Source organism: Medicago truncatula, chromosome 7 (genome assembly GCF_003473485.1).
Source record: "Medicago truncatula cultivar Jemalong A17 chromosome 7, MtrunA17r5.0-ANR, whole genome shotgun sequence".
Taxonomy (NCBI): Eukaryota; Viridiplantae; Streptophyta; class Magnoliopsida; order Fabales; family Fabaceae; genus Medicago; species Medicago truncatula.
Genome location: NC_053048.1, coordinates 50,804,908 through 50,823,137, shown reverse-complemented (window position 1 = coordinate 50,823,137; position 18,230 = coordinate 50,804,908). Strand labels below are relative to the sequence as shown.

General features: G+C 36.0%; 1 protein-coding gene across 1 annotated transcript; it reads left to right on the top strand.

The window, feature by feature from the left end:
• Positions 1-3,098: 3,098 nt before the first annotated feature.
• LOC25499564 (splicing factor 3B subunit 3) lies at positions 3,099-17,433 on the top strand. The gene is made up of 15 exons (XM_013594852.3): positions 3,099-3,502; positions 3,643-3,777; positions 4,607-4,686; positions 4,890-4,973; positions 5,840-5,930; positions 6,287-6,447; positions 6,592-8,530; positions 8,914-9,224; positions 10,289-10,610; positions 10,751-10,906; positions 11,311-11,449; positions 13,109-13,191; positions 14,186-14,325; positions 16,153-16,261; positions 16,795-17,433. Exons 1-15 carry the CDS (start codon positions 3,332-3,334, stop codon positions 16,984-16,986), a joined length of 4,113 nt encoding a protein of 1,370 aa, XP_013450306.1. The 5' UTR covers positions 3,099-3,331; the 3' UTR covers positions 16,987-17,433.
• The last annotated feature ends 797 nt before the right edge of the window (positions 17,434-18,230 follow it).

The following is an 18,230-nucleotide window of genomic DNA, read 5'->3' as shown; positions in this document are numbered from 1 at the left end:
ATATCAACTCAATAATCGTGATTGGCAAATACATTCACAAAGGCAATTATACATTCACATCTTTCCCCCCATTCCCTTTTCATAAGATTTTAACTGTGGTTGTTTGTAATTTCCCCTTATTCTCGTAAAGGCCACGAATTTGTAGTAGTCAACACACCATGCTTTTTCCATCTTTAATATTAATTCAATTAATGTTCAATGATGGAGAAATGGAATTGTAAATATGCATACTTTGAAATTTAATAGGTTGGTTCCCTCTGTATAGCGTTTTGAAAATTTTGTTCTCCCCTTGCAGTCTACCCCGAAACTTTTGTCTCTAAGGAATTGACATTGTTTTATGTTGTTGGCAATCTTATGGAAATCTCTACTATGCAATTGCTTATAAGAAACCAACCTTTGTAGTTATGTGTTTAAGCCAACATTTGCAATCTCTTATATTCTTTGTATGTGCGATTGTCAGTTGTGTTGTTTTTGTGAAGGGATCCAAAACCAAAAAGCCACACACACAGCGAGCTTAGGCCATTAAAAGGAGAACAGCAAGCAAAAAACTCCCAGTTTGCATAAAGACACAAACCAACTACTTCCTCAAAAGGCACTCTTGAGGATTCCAACTTCATTCATAATATAAACAAGTTTGCATATTAAGCCTATACAAACTCCACCGCCACGACTGCACAATAATATACAGTAAAAGTTCATCCTCTTGTTTCTCCTTGTAGCGGAGAATCAAATGATTTCTCACTTGCCAGATACCCTAAAGAGTTGCATGCCAAATAATCCATAAACCTTTACAGATCCTCTTATTTCTCCCTTCACTACTCCAACAAACCCAATGCACAGACAAATTCGGAGGAGTAATAAAAGAGAAATCAAACTATCTCATTACACATGTCCAAACCTTGGTCGTAAAGTTGCAATGTGAGAAAAGATGGTAGGCCGATTCTTCCGCAATCCCACATATAACACACCTAGAAGACACTTTCGACGGTAAACAATTACGCATAGCAAGATTTCTTTTAGTAGGGATCCGATCTAGAAGAAGTTTCCAAGAGAAAGCTACCACTTTCAAAGGAGCTTTACTTTTGCAAATACTCTAAAAAACTCTAAATTATTCAATATTCCACTCCTCCTCACCCACCAATAACCTCTCCGACTTCACATAGCAAGACTTAACTGAAAAAAATCCTCTCCGCCTCCAAATTCCAAACCCATCTATTCGATGATTAACCGACCTATGCCCCTCTAAATCCTCCTTCAAACTAATAAAAAGTTCTTCCTCCCAAACAAGAAGAGGCCTTCGCCACATAAAATTCCAATCCCCCAATCTCCAAAAACTCGCCTACACCCCTCCACGAAAGCCTCCTTATTGTTGTAGATTGTGAGTAGTCTCGGGTATTTTCTGCTAAGCGGAATTGCCTCTCTCCTCAGGTCCTTCCAAAAATAAGTTGAGTTGTCGGTCCCCACCTTCCTAATGACCTATGCATTAAACCACCTCTTCGCATCACCTCCTCCATATAAACAATATCCTTCCACCATATGGAGATGAATCTTGGCCAAGCACCATCACCTTCCACCTACAAATTAAACACCCGAGTATCGTACTTCTCAATAAGCACCTATTTCCACAAACCATCATCGCATTGTAACAATCTTCATCTCCACTTTACCAACAAACTCAAATTTACCAATCTAACATCCCTCGCCCTTAAACCTCCCTTCATCCTTTGTTTACAAACTACCCTCCACTTTACCCAACAAAGCTTCCTCCCCCTATCGACACTTCCCGCAAGAAATCGCGTTGAATTTTGACAATCTTTCTCCAAACCTTGTTTGGCATCTTTAAAAAAGGATAAGTAAAAAACGAGAATCACATTAATCATCGCATTGAGAAGAACAATACGACCCCCAAGACTCACATACCTTATTTCCCCATGATTGAAGTTTCTGAGACAATTGCTCCAATGTAGGCTCCCACGTGACAAGCTTTAAAGGATTCACTCCCACCGACAACCCCAAATACTTTAACGGCATCACCCTTTCAATACAATTCAAAAACTTGCACACCATACCCATAAATTTTGAAAATACATTAATCCCTTGCAAACAACTCTTATAGAACTTGACTTTGAGACCCGAAGGCATCTCAATCCCTTTCAACAATGCCTTAAGCGTCTAAAGGTTATCCACCGAAGCTTCCCCGATACTCAAAGCATCGTCCATGTATTGAAGATGTGAGATTCCCCCACCTTCATTCTTGATTTTAAACCCCTTGAACAAATTGTGACTCATCGCGTTGCTTATCACCCCATTAAAACTCTCTGCCATCAAAAGGAGTAGAAACAGAGCTAGAGGGTCTCCTTGCTTCAACCCTCTCCGGATATCAATCTTAACCGCCAGACTACCATTAACAAGGACGAGCATACTCCATTCGAAAATGCACGGCTTCATCCATGCCATCCACTCTCGCCATCATATACTCCAAGAATCTCATTGAAATCAAAATACTATTTTCTCTGTAGAGAAAATATTATTTTCATTGTAAAAAGAATTAGTATAGATAAAAAAAGAAATGGAAAAAATTAGTATATAAACACAATTTAATCTATCTAATAAATTTAAAATGAAAAGACAACGATGGTGGATTGAGTTGATTGATAGCCGACCCACTCAAAAAGTCACATGTTTGATTTCTATTACCCACAACATGATTCGACGAAGAATCTCAAAATAGTATCTTTTTATAAAATGCTAACAAGTGCCCTAAAAATATTGTTTAAGCATCTAAAAGCAACAACTTTTACATTGAAAATTGTACGATTATGACTTATAACTTTAATAAGTGTTTACCTTGCATTTTCAAGATATAATTTCTTTTTGTAGGTTGGTTAAACGATACTCCCAAGAAATTTGTTTTGAAGACCCTGTCTTTTTTTAGTGGTGGAGTTTATATTTCGACCAATAACTCAGGTTCTCCCTATGATTCATGTTTCAATAAAGTTGAGTAACATATTAAAAATTTTGGTTTAACAATTTATCTATATTTTATTTTATTTTATTCCATGGAAAAGTAGAGAAAATAAAATCAAGAGAAAGTTACGCATCAATTCAATCAACACATAAACCTGTGTCGTGTGTTTTCTACATTTTTTCCTTCTACCGCTCTGCTTCCAAGTTGAATACACTATGCATCATCATCATCATCATCATCATCACACCATTCTCTACTCTCAATGAACCCTCGCTATTCCAAACCTCTTATTCCTTCTCAATTTTCTCAACAAATTACCAATCGTATTAATCGCGAACGCTAGAACCTTCAAATCGTGAATTAATGGCGGTTTCCGAACAAGAATGCTCTTCCGCCAAGTCAAGTCCATCTTCTTCATCATCCTCTACTTCGCGTTATTATCTCTCCAAGTGCGTTGTCAGAGCAAGCGCCATTCTTCAGGTCCTCTACGCTCACCTTCGTTCTCCTTCCTCAAACGACGTCGTTTTCGGCAAGGTTTTTCTCTATTCCCCTTTCGCACTTTTATTCAGTTAGCTTTGCAATTTTGGAACCTAAACCCTATTAATAAATGCTTAGTGTAATTTAATTGAATTGGTTATGTAATTTTTACTGTTATTGGTTTGTGATGATTTCAGGAGACATCTATAGAGTTGGTGGTGATTGATGAGGAGGGGAATGTACAAACCGTTTGTGATCAGCCTGTTTTTGGTATCATTAAAGATCTTGCTGTATTGCCATGGAATGACAAATTTTGCACCCGTCGTCCACAGGTGCGCGCGTGTGTGTGTGATGGCAATTAGTAAATTTGATTGATTTATATTTTCTGGGTCGCCATTAGTAGGGTGAGGTTTTTCAATATATATGCTGTTTCGCCTATGTTTTCAATTATAAAGGAAAATAATGGATTTTTTGAAGTCCGCCATGCAATAGTGCTCTAGCGCCACCAGAGCTATTTGGCAACATTTTGTATTGAACAGCGTATAACGAAACAACAATGGTTTGTCCTAATTCCACCATGATATAACGGTATATAGATGCTATTTAACAACATTGTGCTTCGTCGATACGAAATTGTGATATTGCAGCCCAAATTGTAGTCTCAAACCTTCATTCAAAACATGTGAAATTTTAGCATTTATGACTGATGATTAATTAGCAAAAGACTTTTATTAGAATAAGAATATAGATAGATCAATATAAGTTATATTTTGGTTAGATGTGGAGGAGTTAATGGAAGGACATCGATCCTATAATGAACGGAGTAATGGACAAGACACATGAAAAAAGCAAAGAAAGAAAAATAAGACATTTGTAGCACAATAATTGTATAATGTAAATGAATTTCGATTGCAGAGATTCGTCAACTCTGTGTGTGTAGTTTTTCTTGTTGGACACAAACTTAATTTATAGCAGATCTTGTGCGTCGATCTTATGCTTCGTTTTATTCAAACAAAATATTTTCATCAATCAGACAGTCCTTGGTCAACAGAGTTCACATTTCCTTATAAAATATTAGTTGTTTTGAATGAAATTAGTTGTTTTTGATATTTGACAAGATTGGATTTATTGAGTTCCCTTTCTCCCCCCTCTGTTTGGTAGACTCAAGGTAAAGACCTCTTGGTTGCTTTATCGGATTCCGGAAAGCTGTCATTGCTCACATTTTGCAATGAAATGAACAGGTCCACTTCTTTCACCGTCTTCTCTTTTTGGTTGGATTGTTACTGCATATTATTTTGGGTGTATTTTCAGATTGGCTCATTAGCGTATCATTATAGTATGAAAAACTATTATTACAAAAGTCATGAACTACATTTTTTTTGGAAAACAATGAAGCTCTATATCCCTATTAAGCTTTCTCATTTTTTGTTATGCATTGTTGTAGGTTTTTTCCTATAACACATGTTCAACTATCTAATCCTGGAAACATAAGGGATCTTCCGGGACGAATGTTGGCAGTTGATTCCAGGTGCTCTCTTTTCTAGTCGGAAATTTTATTGGAAGGCATATATATTATCTTTCTTTTTGTCCTTAGCTTTGTGTCTTTCTGCCATTCTGCAAACTTGTATTAGTTGCTTTATATATTGCAAATAACAGTGTAGCCCCAGAAATTTGTCTATGGTCATCCCCTGAATTTGTTCCCTTTTTTCTCCAATATTTTATCTGGCAATGATGTATTATCCCCCAAACCATGCTTGGGAAACTCCCGGCCTTTGCAGCATGGAGTGTTACTTTGACCGATAATAAACAAGTCATAGGGATGATAAGATATCCCGATGTCTACAAACAACGATCCCTTGTGGTTGCCGGCTGCTCAGGGTCAGATTGTATTGGTGTGGACCGTGATGAGGACTAACGTTCATATTAAATGGACACAACCTCCAATGCATTTAAAATCTACTTGAAATTTTAAAACCACATTTAAGTGCAAGAGAGTTGAATCTTTGTATGTTATTGGTATGTATATATATATATATATATATATATATATATATTATATAATGCTCATTGGTAATATCACATTTTCATGTCATATCACATCTAATGTGAACACGCTCATCACGCTAAAGACTAGACATGTTGAAGCATGACCCGAGTGACCAAATAATAGGTGACCCAACGGATCTTGGATAGACTACTAGGTTAATGAAGTGGCCCATATGCCATGTCAATATCCAGCTTTTCTAAAAGCCGGAGCTGTTAGTTGAACTGTTGAAGAGTCACGATGGTTTGACATCAAATCAAATAATGTTAAATTGGACAAAGAGTTAAAACATAATGCTTAAGTTCTGTGAATATTACTAAATACTAACTCCTCTTGCTCTCTTTCTGCAGTGGTTGTTTTATAGCTGCAAGTGCATATGAAGATCGGCTGGCTCTGTTTTCTATGTCAACGTCAATGACTGGGAGTGATATCATTGATGAGGTCCAAAACTAATGTACCATCCTGTATTTTAGAAAAGCCACACATTGGTGTTTGTGTTGGAAAAAATTCATGTATAGCACAGTTTTCTGGTAGCATAGGTGATCTGATAGGCAAACTGGGCATAAATATAGGGCAAATTTGTCTGGTTATCTTTATGGTTAAACTAATGATTTTTTGTGAACTTCAAAAAGATTGGAAAGATCTAATGTTTTGTATTTTTTACGATGCCCTATACCCGTAGAAGTGTAACTATTTACAATTCTATTTTTTGTATTTTCTAATTTTTTTCTCTTTCGATAAATTCATTCCTTTGCCTGACGAAATATACTTATGTGATGGTTTCTGCTAAATTCCAGAGAATAATATATCCCTCTGAAAGTGAAGAGACTGCAAGTACTTCCAGAACCATGCAGAAAACCAGTATTAGTGGTACTATTTGGAGTATGTGCTTTATTTCAGTAGATTCCCGACAACCAATCAAGGGGCAGAATCCTGTATTAGCTATTATTCTAAATAGGTGTGGTGATTGATTTGTTTGGCCATTGTCAAGAGTTTATTCCAAGTCTTGAAAATTGCTCTATAAATGAAATTAGTTTATCTCTCTGTTGTATTTGTCATACCACATGCTTACGGAAAAGAATACATTTTCTTTGCCCTACAGGAGGGGAGCTCTTCTAAATGAATTGCTCTTATTGGAATGGAATGTTAAAGCACATATAGTCTCTGTCATTTCTCAGTATGTTGAAGCTGGACCTCTAGCACATAACATTGTTGAAGTTCCTAACTCTCCGGGACTTGCGTTTCTATTCAGGGCTGGTGATGTTCTGTTAATGGATCTTAGAGATCCTCACAATCCATTATGTGTGTACAAGACTTGCTTGAACATTTTACCCAATGCAATTGAAGAGCAGACTTATGTGGACGACTCTTGTAAATTACACGATCTTGATGATGAAGGCTTTAGTGTTGCCGCCTGTGCTTTGTTGCAGCTTAGTGATTATGATCCTATGTGCATAGACAGTGACAGTGGTGGTACTAATTCTGGTCCGAAGTACATATGCTCTTGGAGTTGGGAACCTGAAAATTATGAAGTTCCTAGGATGATCTTTTGTGTAGACACTGGAGAATTTTTTATGATTGAAGTTTATTTTGACTCCGATGGCCCTAAATTGAGTCTCTCGGAGTGTCTCTATAAAGGTCTACCTTGTAAAGAACTTTTGTGGGTTAAGGAGGGATATCTAGCATCAATTGTAGAAATGGGGGACAGCGTGGTCCTGAAATTGAAAGATGGAAGGCTATGCTTTACAAATCTTATTCAAAACATTGCACCAATCTTTGATGTGACATCTGGGGATTATCATGATGAGAAGCATGACCAAATGTTTGCTTGCTGTGGTGTGACACCTGAGGGGTCATTAAGGGTTATTCAAAGTGGTATCAATGTAGAAAAGCTACTTAGAACCCCTTCTACTTATGAAGGGGTAGCTGGTACTTGGACCGTTCGAATGAAAATTTCAGATCAATATCATTCTTTTCTAGTTCTATCATTTCTTGGGGAGACTAGAATATTGTCAGTTGGCTTAAGTTTTACTGACGTGACTGATTCTGTTGGTTTCCAACCTAATGTATGTACTTTGGCATGTGGCCTTGTGAGTGATGGTTTGCTTGTTCAGATCTATCAATCTGCTGTTAAGCTTTGTTTGCCTACTAAGGATGGTCATTCTGAAGGCATCCCTTTGTCCTCTCCTATTTGCACATCTTGGTACCCAGACAATCTGAATATTAGTCTGGGGGCAGTTGGGCATAATTTCATCGTTGTGTCAACCTCCAACCCATGTTTTTTGTTTATCCTTGGGGTTAGAATGCTATCGGCTTATCAATATGAAATTTATGAAATGCAACATTTGGAACTGCAGAACGAAGTATCATGCATTTCCATCCCTAGAACAAAGTACGGAAAAAAACGGTCAAATTCATCCATTTCAGAAAATAATAGCTCCATGGCTTCTACTGTAAGTGGAGTGGACATCAATAAAACATTTGTTATTGGCACCCATAGGCCTTCTGTAGAGATTTGGTCTTTTGATCCGAATGGTGGAGTCACGGTAGTTGCTTGTGGAACAATTTCATTAAAAAGTACAGCGGGGACTGCTAAAAGTTTTTGCATACCTCAAGATGTACGACTCGTGTTTGTTGATAAATATTATGTTCTTGCCGGATTGCGGAATGGAATGCTCCTTCGCTTTGAGTGGCCAACCGAACCGTCTCATTCATCATCAATAAATGTGGTGGACACTGCTTTATCTTCTATAAATTTGGTAAATTCTACGACCATGGCTATCAACGTGAACCTTCCTTGCATGCTTCAATTGATTGCCATTCGTCGCATTGGCATCACTCCAGTTTTCTTGGTTCCCCTGGATGACACACTTGATGCTGATATAATTGCACTAAGTGATAGGCCTTGGTTGTTGCACAGTGCAAGACACAGCATTTCCTATACTTCTATCTCATTTCAACCATCTTCACATGCAACTCCTGTTTGCTCTATTGACTGTCCAAAAGGAATATTATTTGTTGCTGAAAACAGTTTGCATCTGGTAAGAAAATCATATTACAGTATCATTGCTGTCACATTGCTCTATTCCACTATTTCTTTGGTTGTTCTTTCTCTTTTGACTTATAGTGCGTTGAAGATGCTTTTATACTGCCGATTTAAATGCATATTAAAAGTCCCATTGTGATTACTGTCAATTGTTTAATTATGAGATGCTGGGCATTATATAATTTTGTTGGAGGGTCTTGTTGCAGTCATTACTCAAGAAACATATAAATTTTTGGTAATAACACTGATTTATATCCACTCAAACTTTCTTCCCCACCACGAAACAACCACTGTTTTCATTCCTGATTTTATGCTGTATGCGATTCTTGTATGTGTTGCTATCTTGACTTACCTATATTTGTCACTTTGATGCTTTAGGTGGAGATGGTCTACAGCAAGAGACTTAATATGAGAAAGTTTCATTTAAAGGGCACTCCACGGAAGGTCCTGTATCACAACGAAAGTCAGATGTTACTTGTGATGAGGACCGAACTGAGTATTGGTACATGTTTGTCTGACATATGTTGTGTGGATCCCCTAAGCGGGTCAGTACTATCGTCTTTTAGACTAGAACTTGGAGAAACAGCAACATCCATGGAATTAATTAGGGTTGGAAGTGAGCAGGTGCTTGTGGTTGGAACTAGTCTGTATTCTGGTCCACCCGCAATCCCCAGTGGTGAAGCTGAGAGGTATGGAATCAAGCTTTTGTGGTCTTTTAACTTCCCTTGTATATCAAATGCTAAATGATGGGAGTTGCTTTCCCTTTTATTATCACTTTGCTGGTTGCTCCTCTTTTACGAGTTGCGTATGATTTCTTGCAAGTTCCTTTTAAAGAAGTGTATATGCATGGGAGTGGATTCTCTCCATTGAAATTCTCAACTTTTCTCAATTGAAGCATTTAAGCCATCAAACATGAGAGAGAAAAACTTATAAAGAAAAAAGGAGATCGAGTTTGATGGTTGAGATGTTGCAAATGAAAAAAATTGAGAATTCCGATAGCGAGAACCCATCACCGTATATGCATTTACTCACTAAAAGAAGAGTTTGACTCATGCATTATAGACTGCTTTGATACCCACAAGCATGCAATAATGCATTATTTGTATGCTAAAGAAAAAAGACACTCAATTCCCAAGGTAAGTTTCCTATAGAAATCAGTAACCACCAGCGTCGGCACATGGCTTTCACCTGCCAACACAGGGTCTCAAATTCAAAACTGTTTTTTTCCTTTTCTCTTGAAAGTCTCGTACATTTTCTTGGAAAGGGCAGTGTATACTTTTCAATAGGCATTCTCCTTTTCTGACAGATTCAAACCAAAGGGTACTGAGAATTAATATAATGTGGTATAGTATATAGCATGTTGGGCTTATTTGTTACATTATTACAACTGTCATTGTTTGAGAAAATTTTCATTCCGAACTATTTTTTGTCAACAATTAATTTATTAATGAGGAGTGCTAAGAACACTCTCTTTTCAACACTCTCTCTAACAGACTATTTTATTGAGAGAAATATTGAATATTTATTTTCCCATAATAACTAGCATAAAGTGCCTGAAGTGAAGTTTCCAAAATTATATAAAATCTTCATAGTAGCAAACATATATATTTTTTCATTTACTTCGACAATCCTTTACTTCATATATGATGGCAAAACAAATCAATATGTTCGTATAGTCTTCCATAGTTAAGATTTTGGTAATTTATACATTTCACACTGATTACCATATTCTAATAGAATGCTTCTTTGGCAGTGCCAAGGGTCGTCTGCTTGTTCTCTGCATTGATCATGTGCAAAATTCAGACAGTGGTTCAATGACCTTCTGTTCGAAGGCAGGGTCATCCTCTCAAAGAACTTCACCATTCAATGAAATTGTTGGTCACGTTCCTGAACAGCTATGCCTATCAAGCAGTAGCCTTGCCAGCAGCCCTGATGATAATAGCTTTGATGGCATCAAACTTGATGAAAATGAAATTTGGCAGTTCCGATTGGCTTCTGCAACTACATGGCAGGGAATTGTACAAGCGATCTGTCCTTATCTTGATCGCTATTTTTTGGCATCTGCTGCCAATGCTGTATGTTGCAAAACTCTTACATGTTTCTCATTCATTTTACTTCCTCACAATCCCTTCCTTTCTCAATTTTCTCTCTCCACATAAGAAAGTTTCGTATCTTCATTTGGCTATAGTCATCTCATTCAATTATTTTCTTACAGTTCTATGTCTGTGGTTTCCCAAACGACACTCCACAAAGAGTGAGAAAGTATGCTGTGGGAAGGACGCGCTACTCGATAAGATCTTTGACTGCATATTTTAGTAGAATTGCAGTTGGAGATAATCGTGATGGTATCCTTTTCTTTTCTTACCATGAGGTGAGTGGTGATGACCCTCTGTTGTATTATTCAAATTTTAACTGATAATTAAAAAAAGGCATGCGTAAACATTGGAGAGCAATTCTGTAGTGTATTCTTATTTGCTTATTTCCTGTCATTAATTATTGAGGCTAACTTAAGAAACTGTCCTTTGCATTCATTTCCTTGAAATAAAGTTCCATATATTTTGTGCCCCATGCCCCTCTCTTCATCTCCTTTTGTGCAACAACACTATGCTTTTTCTCTCATGGGGTTGGCTACATGTTTATTTCCTTTGGCATGGAAATCATTTTATGATGTTTATGCTTGACACATCATGATCACGGTCCTCTGTATTGATACTTTGTTATTGTTTATATGAAATTCCAATGCTGAAGTTGTTTAATTTGTATCTTCTATGTTAGGAGGCAAGAAAGTTGGAGCAACTCTACGGTGACCCATCACAGAGGTTGGTTGCTGATTGCATTCTCATGGATGATAACACGGCTATTGTTTCAGATCGTAAAGGAAGCATAGCTGTTTTATGTTCAGATCATTTGGAAGGTAAGCCTTGTTGAATTTCAGAGAAAGAGAGAGAAGAGTGAATTTCATCACCTGACTGAGAAATGTTAATATGTTACAAATGACTCCATCTCTGCCGTTTATAGAGGCACTAGTAACTGCCATAACTGTTAGTAACAAAACTGCTGTAACCCATGTTGCACGGATACGGGCATGGTACCGGGTACGAGTACGGGTGGAGATTTCCCAAAAAACTTTGGTACGGGTACACGAATATAATTTTTTTTTTAAATATATTGAAAAACTATGTTAAATAAATATGACTTGATTGTATAAAAGATATAAATCACAAGTAAGAATAACATCTAGCTCAAAACTATATATATTAACCCAAAACAATTAACTAAAAAATATTTAAGGGAACATCTTTCCTAATTGACATTTTCATCCCCACAATATATATCATTCTAGCCAAAAAAATTCATTTTAAATGTCCTTTTACAGTATCAATGACATTGACGTTGATTTCACTATTATACCTCTTACTATTTATTACTCTCTCTTTTGAATTTTTCTAATTTCCCATTTCTATACCATTAATAAAGGGTAATTTTGTGAACTAACTCATAATTTCTCTTTCCCGTACAACACTAACCACCTTTCTTAATCCGTGTGCAATTTGCCAAAGTGACATATTTTGGAGGAGGCATATGATAGAGTGCCTAGAGTGATTTTGTGGAAAGCTCTAGAGAAGAAAGGTGTTAGGGTGGCCTATATTTGAGCTATCAAGGATATGTATGAAGGGGTCTCAACTAGTGAGGACACAAGGAGGAGACACATAAGACCATAACAATAAGATTGCACCAAGGTTGAACACTAAGCCCTTATCTTTTCACCTTAGTGTTGGATGTACTTACAAAACACATCCAAGAGCGAGCACCAAGATGTATGCTTTTTTGCAAATGATATAGTCCTACTTGGAGAGTCAAAGGAAGAATTAAATGGGAGGTTGGAGACAAGCCTCAGAAACATATGGTTTTTGCTTGAGTAGAAGCAAGACAGAGTATACGGAATGTAAATTTAGCAAGAGGCGAAGCGTTTCGAGTGTAGAGGTGAAAGTTAGAGATCATATCATACCACTAGTTACACATTTTAAATATCTTGGGTCTATAGTACAAAATGACGAAGAAATAGGAGATGTAAACCATCAAATCTAAGCTAGGTGGTTGAAATGGAGGAGTTCCTCAGGTGTATTATGTGATGTGAAAGTACCGCTTAAGTTGAAGGAAATTTTTCATGGATGAACTTCTGGTTGTCTAGGAAAAATATCAAACCAGTTTGTTAAATATTTTTCCATTCATACTATACGGAATGGTCTTCCTGGTTACTGGTTTTATAATACAGTTTCATTGGGAAATACATGGAAAATTTTGTAGTTTGCATATGTTGCTCGCTTTTTTCACAGCTTGAGTGCCGCGACTTTTTATATTTGGAGGGGATTGTGCAGTTTGTACCTTAGTTGAAAGTGGTTATGCTTTATAGGGAGTAATATCTATATTGGCTGCTCTTCAGTTTTTTAAAGCCTATGTTGCTATTGGCATGCTTAAAGCAATTAGTTTATTATTATAATAATAATAATTATTATTATTATTTTTATTCATGAAAACAAAATTCTAACCATGTTATGTTATTGGTCACCAGCACCAAACAATGCAAGTACGGAATGCAATTTGAGACTAAGCTGTGCTTATTTCATGGCTGAGATAGCTGTGAGCATCCGAAAGGTATATTCTTAAGTTTCCTGGAACATTAGTTATTAATTTGCATTTAATGTTACCATTTCTTTTTAGAAATTTGATTTGAAAAAAGCAGTTGCAGAATGCAAATGCTGCTGTGTACTCTACTCAATCGGCACAGGAATGTAAATTAAACTGCAAGTGACAGCTTTGCTACAGAGGCAGATACGACTAATTATTTATTAGACGTGAAATTTATTATGCGCTGTGCGATTGTGAGTTGCGCCGGAGCATGTTTCTGGTTCATGAATTTCTTAAAAATCTCTGTTGGAATCAATGAATCAAATCCATATATTTATTATTAGGATTAAAATCATAGATTAGGATTTGAATTAGCAGCAAATCATGTCAATTGACATTTATTGTATTTATTCTACATGCTATTATACACATTGAAATGTGTCAAATGAAGAAAATGTTGTTTTTCAATTCTCTCAGCTTAATTTTGTTTTTTTATGTGATTTATACACCGAAGGTGATTGTTCCTCGACTTTTTTATTGTGCAGTACTGGGAATCATGCCAGAGACAGTCACTTTGTATGTAATCCTGAAATTGTTGCCAAGAAAAAGACTTAAGGACACTTTATTCAAAATATATTATAATGAGCCAAACTCTTTCGAAAATGTTGCCATATCCTTCATTACTTGCAAAGACAGACCAATACCTGTCTTGGTGCAGTATTTCACTCCTTATAAATGACACATCTTTTATTATTGCTATGGGGAGTTACACTGTTTCTCCAATAACTGAAGTGTGCTTTCCCTGTTTTACAAACACTCTATTCAAGTGTGTTTTGGCAAAATATATTGGGTGTTCTGTAATATGTACTTTGGATTAGTTTCTTACTTCTTGGGGCATGAATGCGTTTTTCTACTGTCCGTTAGTGCTCTTGAATTTAGTAATGTCTTGTACCCCCTCCCCCTAATTTGCTTCTGTGTAGTTTTGGTGTTTAGGTAATGTAATTTTTGCTTTGTATTGCAGGGCTCATATTCATACAGACTTCCAGCTGATGATTTGTTGTCAGGTGGCATTGGCCCCAAGACAAATGTTGACTCGCTACAAAATACTATTCTTGTTAGTACTCTGTTAGGAAGCATAATGATCTTCATCCCTTTATCAAGGTACCAATTAATTTTGACCGCAACTATAAAAATATCAAGGTAAATAGTTGTCAGGTGCGGTTTAGTCATTGCCTGGAATTTTGCTGATTAAGACTGAATACTATTATATTTCCATATCTATGGACTATGAATCACGGACTCACCAACATTGCTAATGTCGAAAGCATAGGCACCACACAAATACATAGGTGGTTTGGGCATGTGGAGAGAAGACCTGTAGATTCTGTAGTTAAGAGAGTAGATCCGTTGGAGGGGGAGTCAGATCACTAGAGGTAGGGGTACCTAGAAAAACTATAAGAGTGTGTTTGGATGAGGTAATTGGAAAATTTTAAAGAATTTAGAATTCTTGGCAATTTAAATGATTCAATTAAATTATTTTCATTTCTCAATACTTTTGTTTGGATGGAGTAATAAAGTTTCATTGTCATCATTTTTTGGCAACTTTTATATATTTTAATTTTTTTGGGCCGAATTGAAAAATTGAAATTAGGGGTCAATTTGTAAATTTCAAAATTTGAGGGGTCAAATTATAATTTTTAAAAATTTTGAGGGATCAATTTGCAATTTTTTTAAAAATTTGAGGACCAAAATTTGAAAAATTATGACAATGAAGAATTTGAAATTCTCTAAATTTAACTTGAACCAAATACTTATTAAATTTCCATCATTTTGAAAATTCTTCAAATTATTATCCAAACAATGGAGTTCACCTCAAAGTATTTGAATTCCCTCAAAACATTACATTCCCTCAACTTTTCCTCATCCAAACACTCTTAGTCATCTCTCTAAGTCTCTCAATAGACCTAATATAAAAACTTAATATAGTATTAGAGTCTATCCAAGATCCGTTGGGCCACTCGAGTCACACTCCAGATGTCCAGCTCTAGGCATGAGAGGTGTGTGTTAAGAGTTCCGCATTGAATTTGATATGGCTTGAACATATGTTTATAATTGGGGGTAGTCCTCACCTTACAAGCCAGTTTTGTAAGGATTAGTGGGTGTGTGTGTTAACTGGACACATTGCAATGGATGATTTAATTCAAGTGGACACATTGGTAAATGATGATATAGTAGCAATTAATATTATACTTTCACGCTGATGAGGGATTATGAGTGCTCTTTGCATACTTTAAAGTTCATGCGAGTCCTGCCTGCCACCATTAAAATGGATCCCACCACTTATGAAATAGAACCCACGTAAATTTAAGTCAATATCAGTGTTAGGAGTGTGTTACTAGCATAGGTATAAGTACGGGTTACGTCGTTCTAAAACAAAGTAAGGTACGGGTACATCAATAAAAACATTATAGTTTTTTTTTATTATATGATATAACATTAGTGGTTAAATTGTTCAATCCACAACAAAACATCACAATAAAAGATTAGAAAGTAAAAAAATTTGTTGTTACAACAAAGAAACTCAAATAATATTATACAACTATATATTATTATATTAATATATGAGACAGCCACAAATTTCATTCGCAACGGAATAATGAGAGAGTACCATCGAGTACCGTACGTATACCGATACTAAGTTTGTACCCGGTACGGGTATGTCACCTTTTTAATGAGTATCCATGCTTCAAAGTTTTACTAGAATTTCTCTTGTTAGTAGTGTGTGCCATTTCATGAATTGTGCATTGCTTTGTTTCAGGAAGGTAAATGTCAACGGTTTTTTCCCCGCAGAACCAAATTATTCTGTTTCAATATTTAGACGTGTGCGCTTGACATATATATTGTGTTCAGTCCTAGGATAATGCCCCAGTCCTTTTGGATAGGGTTTGCATTTTGACATGGTTGATAGAACTAATTTTTCTTTTGTAGAGAGGAATATGAGCTCTTAGAAGCTGTGCAAGCAAGACTTGCTGTCCATCATTTGACTGCACCTGTTCTTGGAAATGATCATAATGAGTTTCGCAGCCGTGAAAATCCAGTAAGAACTATGAAGTGAATTTAGTCCAAATTTCACATTCAATGTTTTTCAATACTGATGATATTTATAAAAAGTATTGTTAAAAGTTTCACTACTTTAATTACTTGATTACAAGTTTATTATTCAATGTTGGTACGTTTCCCCTACAGCGTGACATCTTTCTACCTCAAATTTTTATCAGCTGTGTAAAATTTGTAATAATTTTGAAATCCTACTTTAACTTTTAGTTCATTTTATGGAAGCTGTTCCTATTTTCTTTGCTATTCACGTTTTTACCCAACCCCAATATCTTACTTCTTTGCATGTTGCTCATATGGTGAATGGAATATGATTAGAAGTTTAATATTTTTTTAACTTTTCTAAAAAATACTGAAAGCATTTCAGGAGGGGAAGGTCATGGCTTTTTTATCTTATCATAATTCATGTTCATCTTTTTCTTTTTTTAATTGAATTCATTGTTCAGAAATGCAGATTGATTGATTAAACGATATTGCATCATGTCATTTATTTTGCTTACATGTATTTTATATAAGGTTGGAACACCAAAGATACTTGACGGGGACATGTTGACACAGTTTCTGGAGCTGACAAATATGCAGCAAAATAACATTTTGTCTATGGAACCACTTGATGTGGTAAAACCAAGTTTGAAGCCGCTCCTACCACAATTTTCTGTCAACCAAGTTGTTCAGCTTCTTGAACGGGTTCATTATGCACTGAACTAAACACACTTCTGGTTCATTATGTGGGAAGCAGAATACATATATATACTATATGCAGTGCAGTTCAAATCAGTATTACCCGCTGTGAATGGCTTCCTGCCTCACAGTGTGCTGTCAATAAACAAACAAATACTTATGGTTGCGGTTGTGCAGTGACTATAAGGCCTGGACAGCAGCTGGGAAGTCGGCATAAGGTTTGGGCGACATAACATTTGGGGGACAGGCCTTTTCTGAAACAGTCTTCTGTATGTCTCTGTTGTAGTGTTCATAAATTATATTTTTAGGAAAAGAAAAGGTGTTTAGTACAATAGTTTGTACATTAGTGAAATCAGTGAGAGCAGCAGCATTCTCTTTTATAGGCATTTTTATAGAAGGTTTTGAACGATAATAATGGTGTATATTCAATAAGAAAATATGAGTTATTAGCCTCTGACATTTTACTTTTGACTATTGTGCTATTTAAAGTGGATCTTATAATGTCTAAGAGCATCCACAATGGTAGTTCTTTTAACAAAGACTCCTTAAATGGACCCCACGGGACACATCACTTATTTATAATTTTTTAATAAAAGTACCTATTAAGGACTCAATGACTCCAATGGCAATACACTAATAAGGCCAACTCCAACGGCAGGTTTTCAAAATCGTTCGCCAGCGTGGAGATACAATGAATGGGTTATTTTGCATTGGAGTGCGCCAGCTTGGCGGCACCGTAACTTCAGAAGGCAACAGTTACTTTGATTATTAAATCAATAAATAACTAGCCGTTCTGCCCAAATCAGTACCTTCTATTACTTTCTTTTATTTGTTTGTAATTTGTATAAATTGTGATCATTTGAAAAATTGCACTTAATTTTTTCTCTCATGATCTTCTCTCTTTACTCTTATTTTTACACACAATTTTTCTCATATAATTTTAACTTTACAATTTTATCTCTCTAGGTTATGTCAAATGGATCCCAATCAATATAATTATCAACAATCTTTGTTGCATTTTATGCAAAATCAACAACACTCTAGTTCTCAAAATTCTCAATTTTTTTCCTCACCAACAAACTCCACCGTGTTTCCATCGCCACCACCAATCAACCCCAACATATTTTATAGGCCTCAAATAGATACACATGGTGTACAATTTACTCATTACGAGCCTGGAACACCTATTGGGTCTATGTCGGAATGTCAAGTTCCACAATTTTCAACTCAAGTTGGTCTTGGAAATATTTCACTTGTGGAGAAAAAAAGAC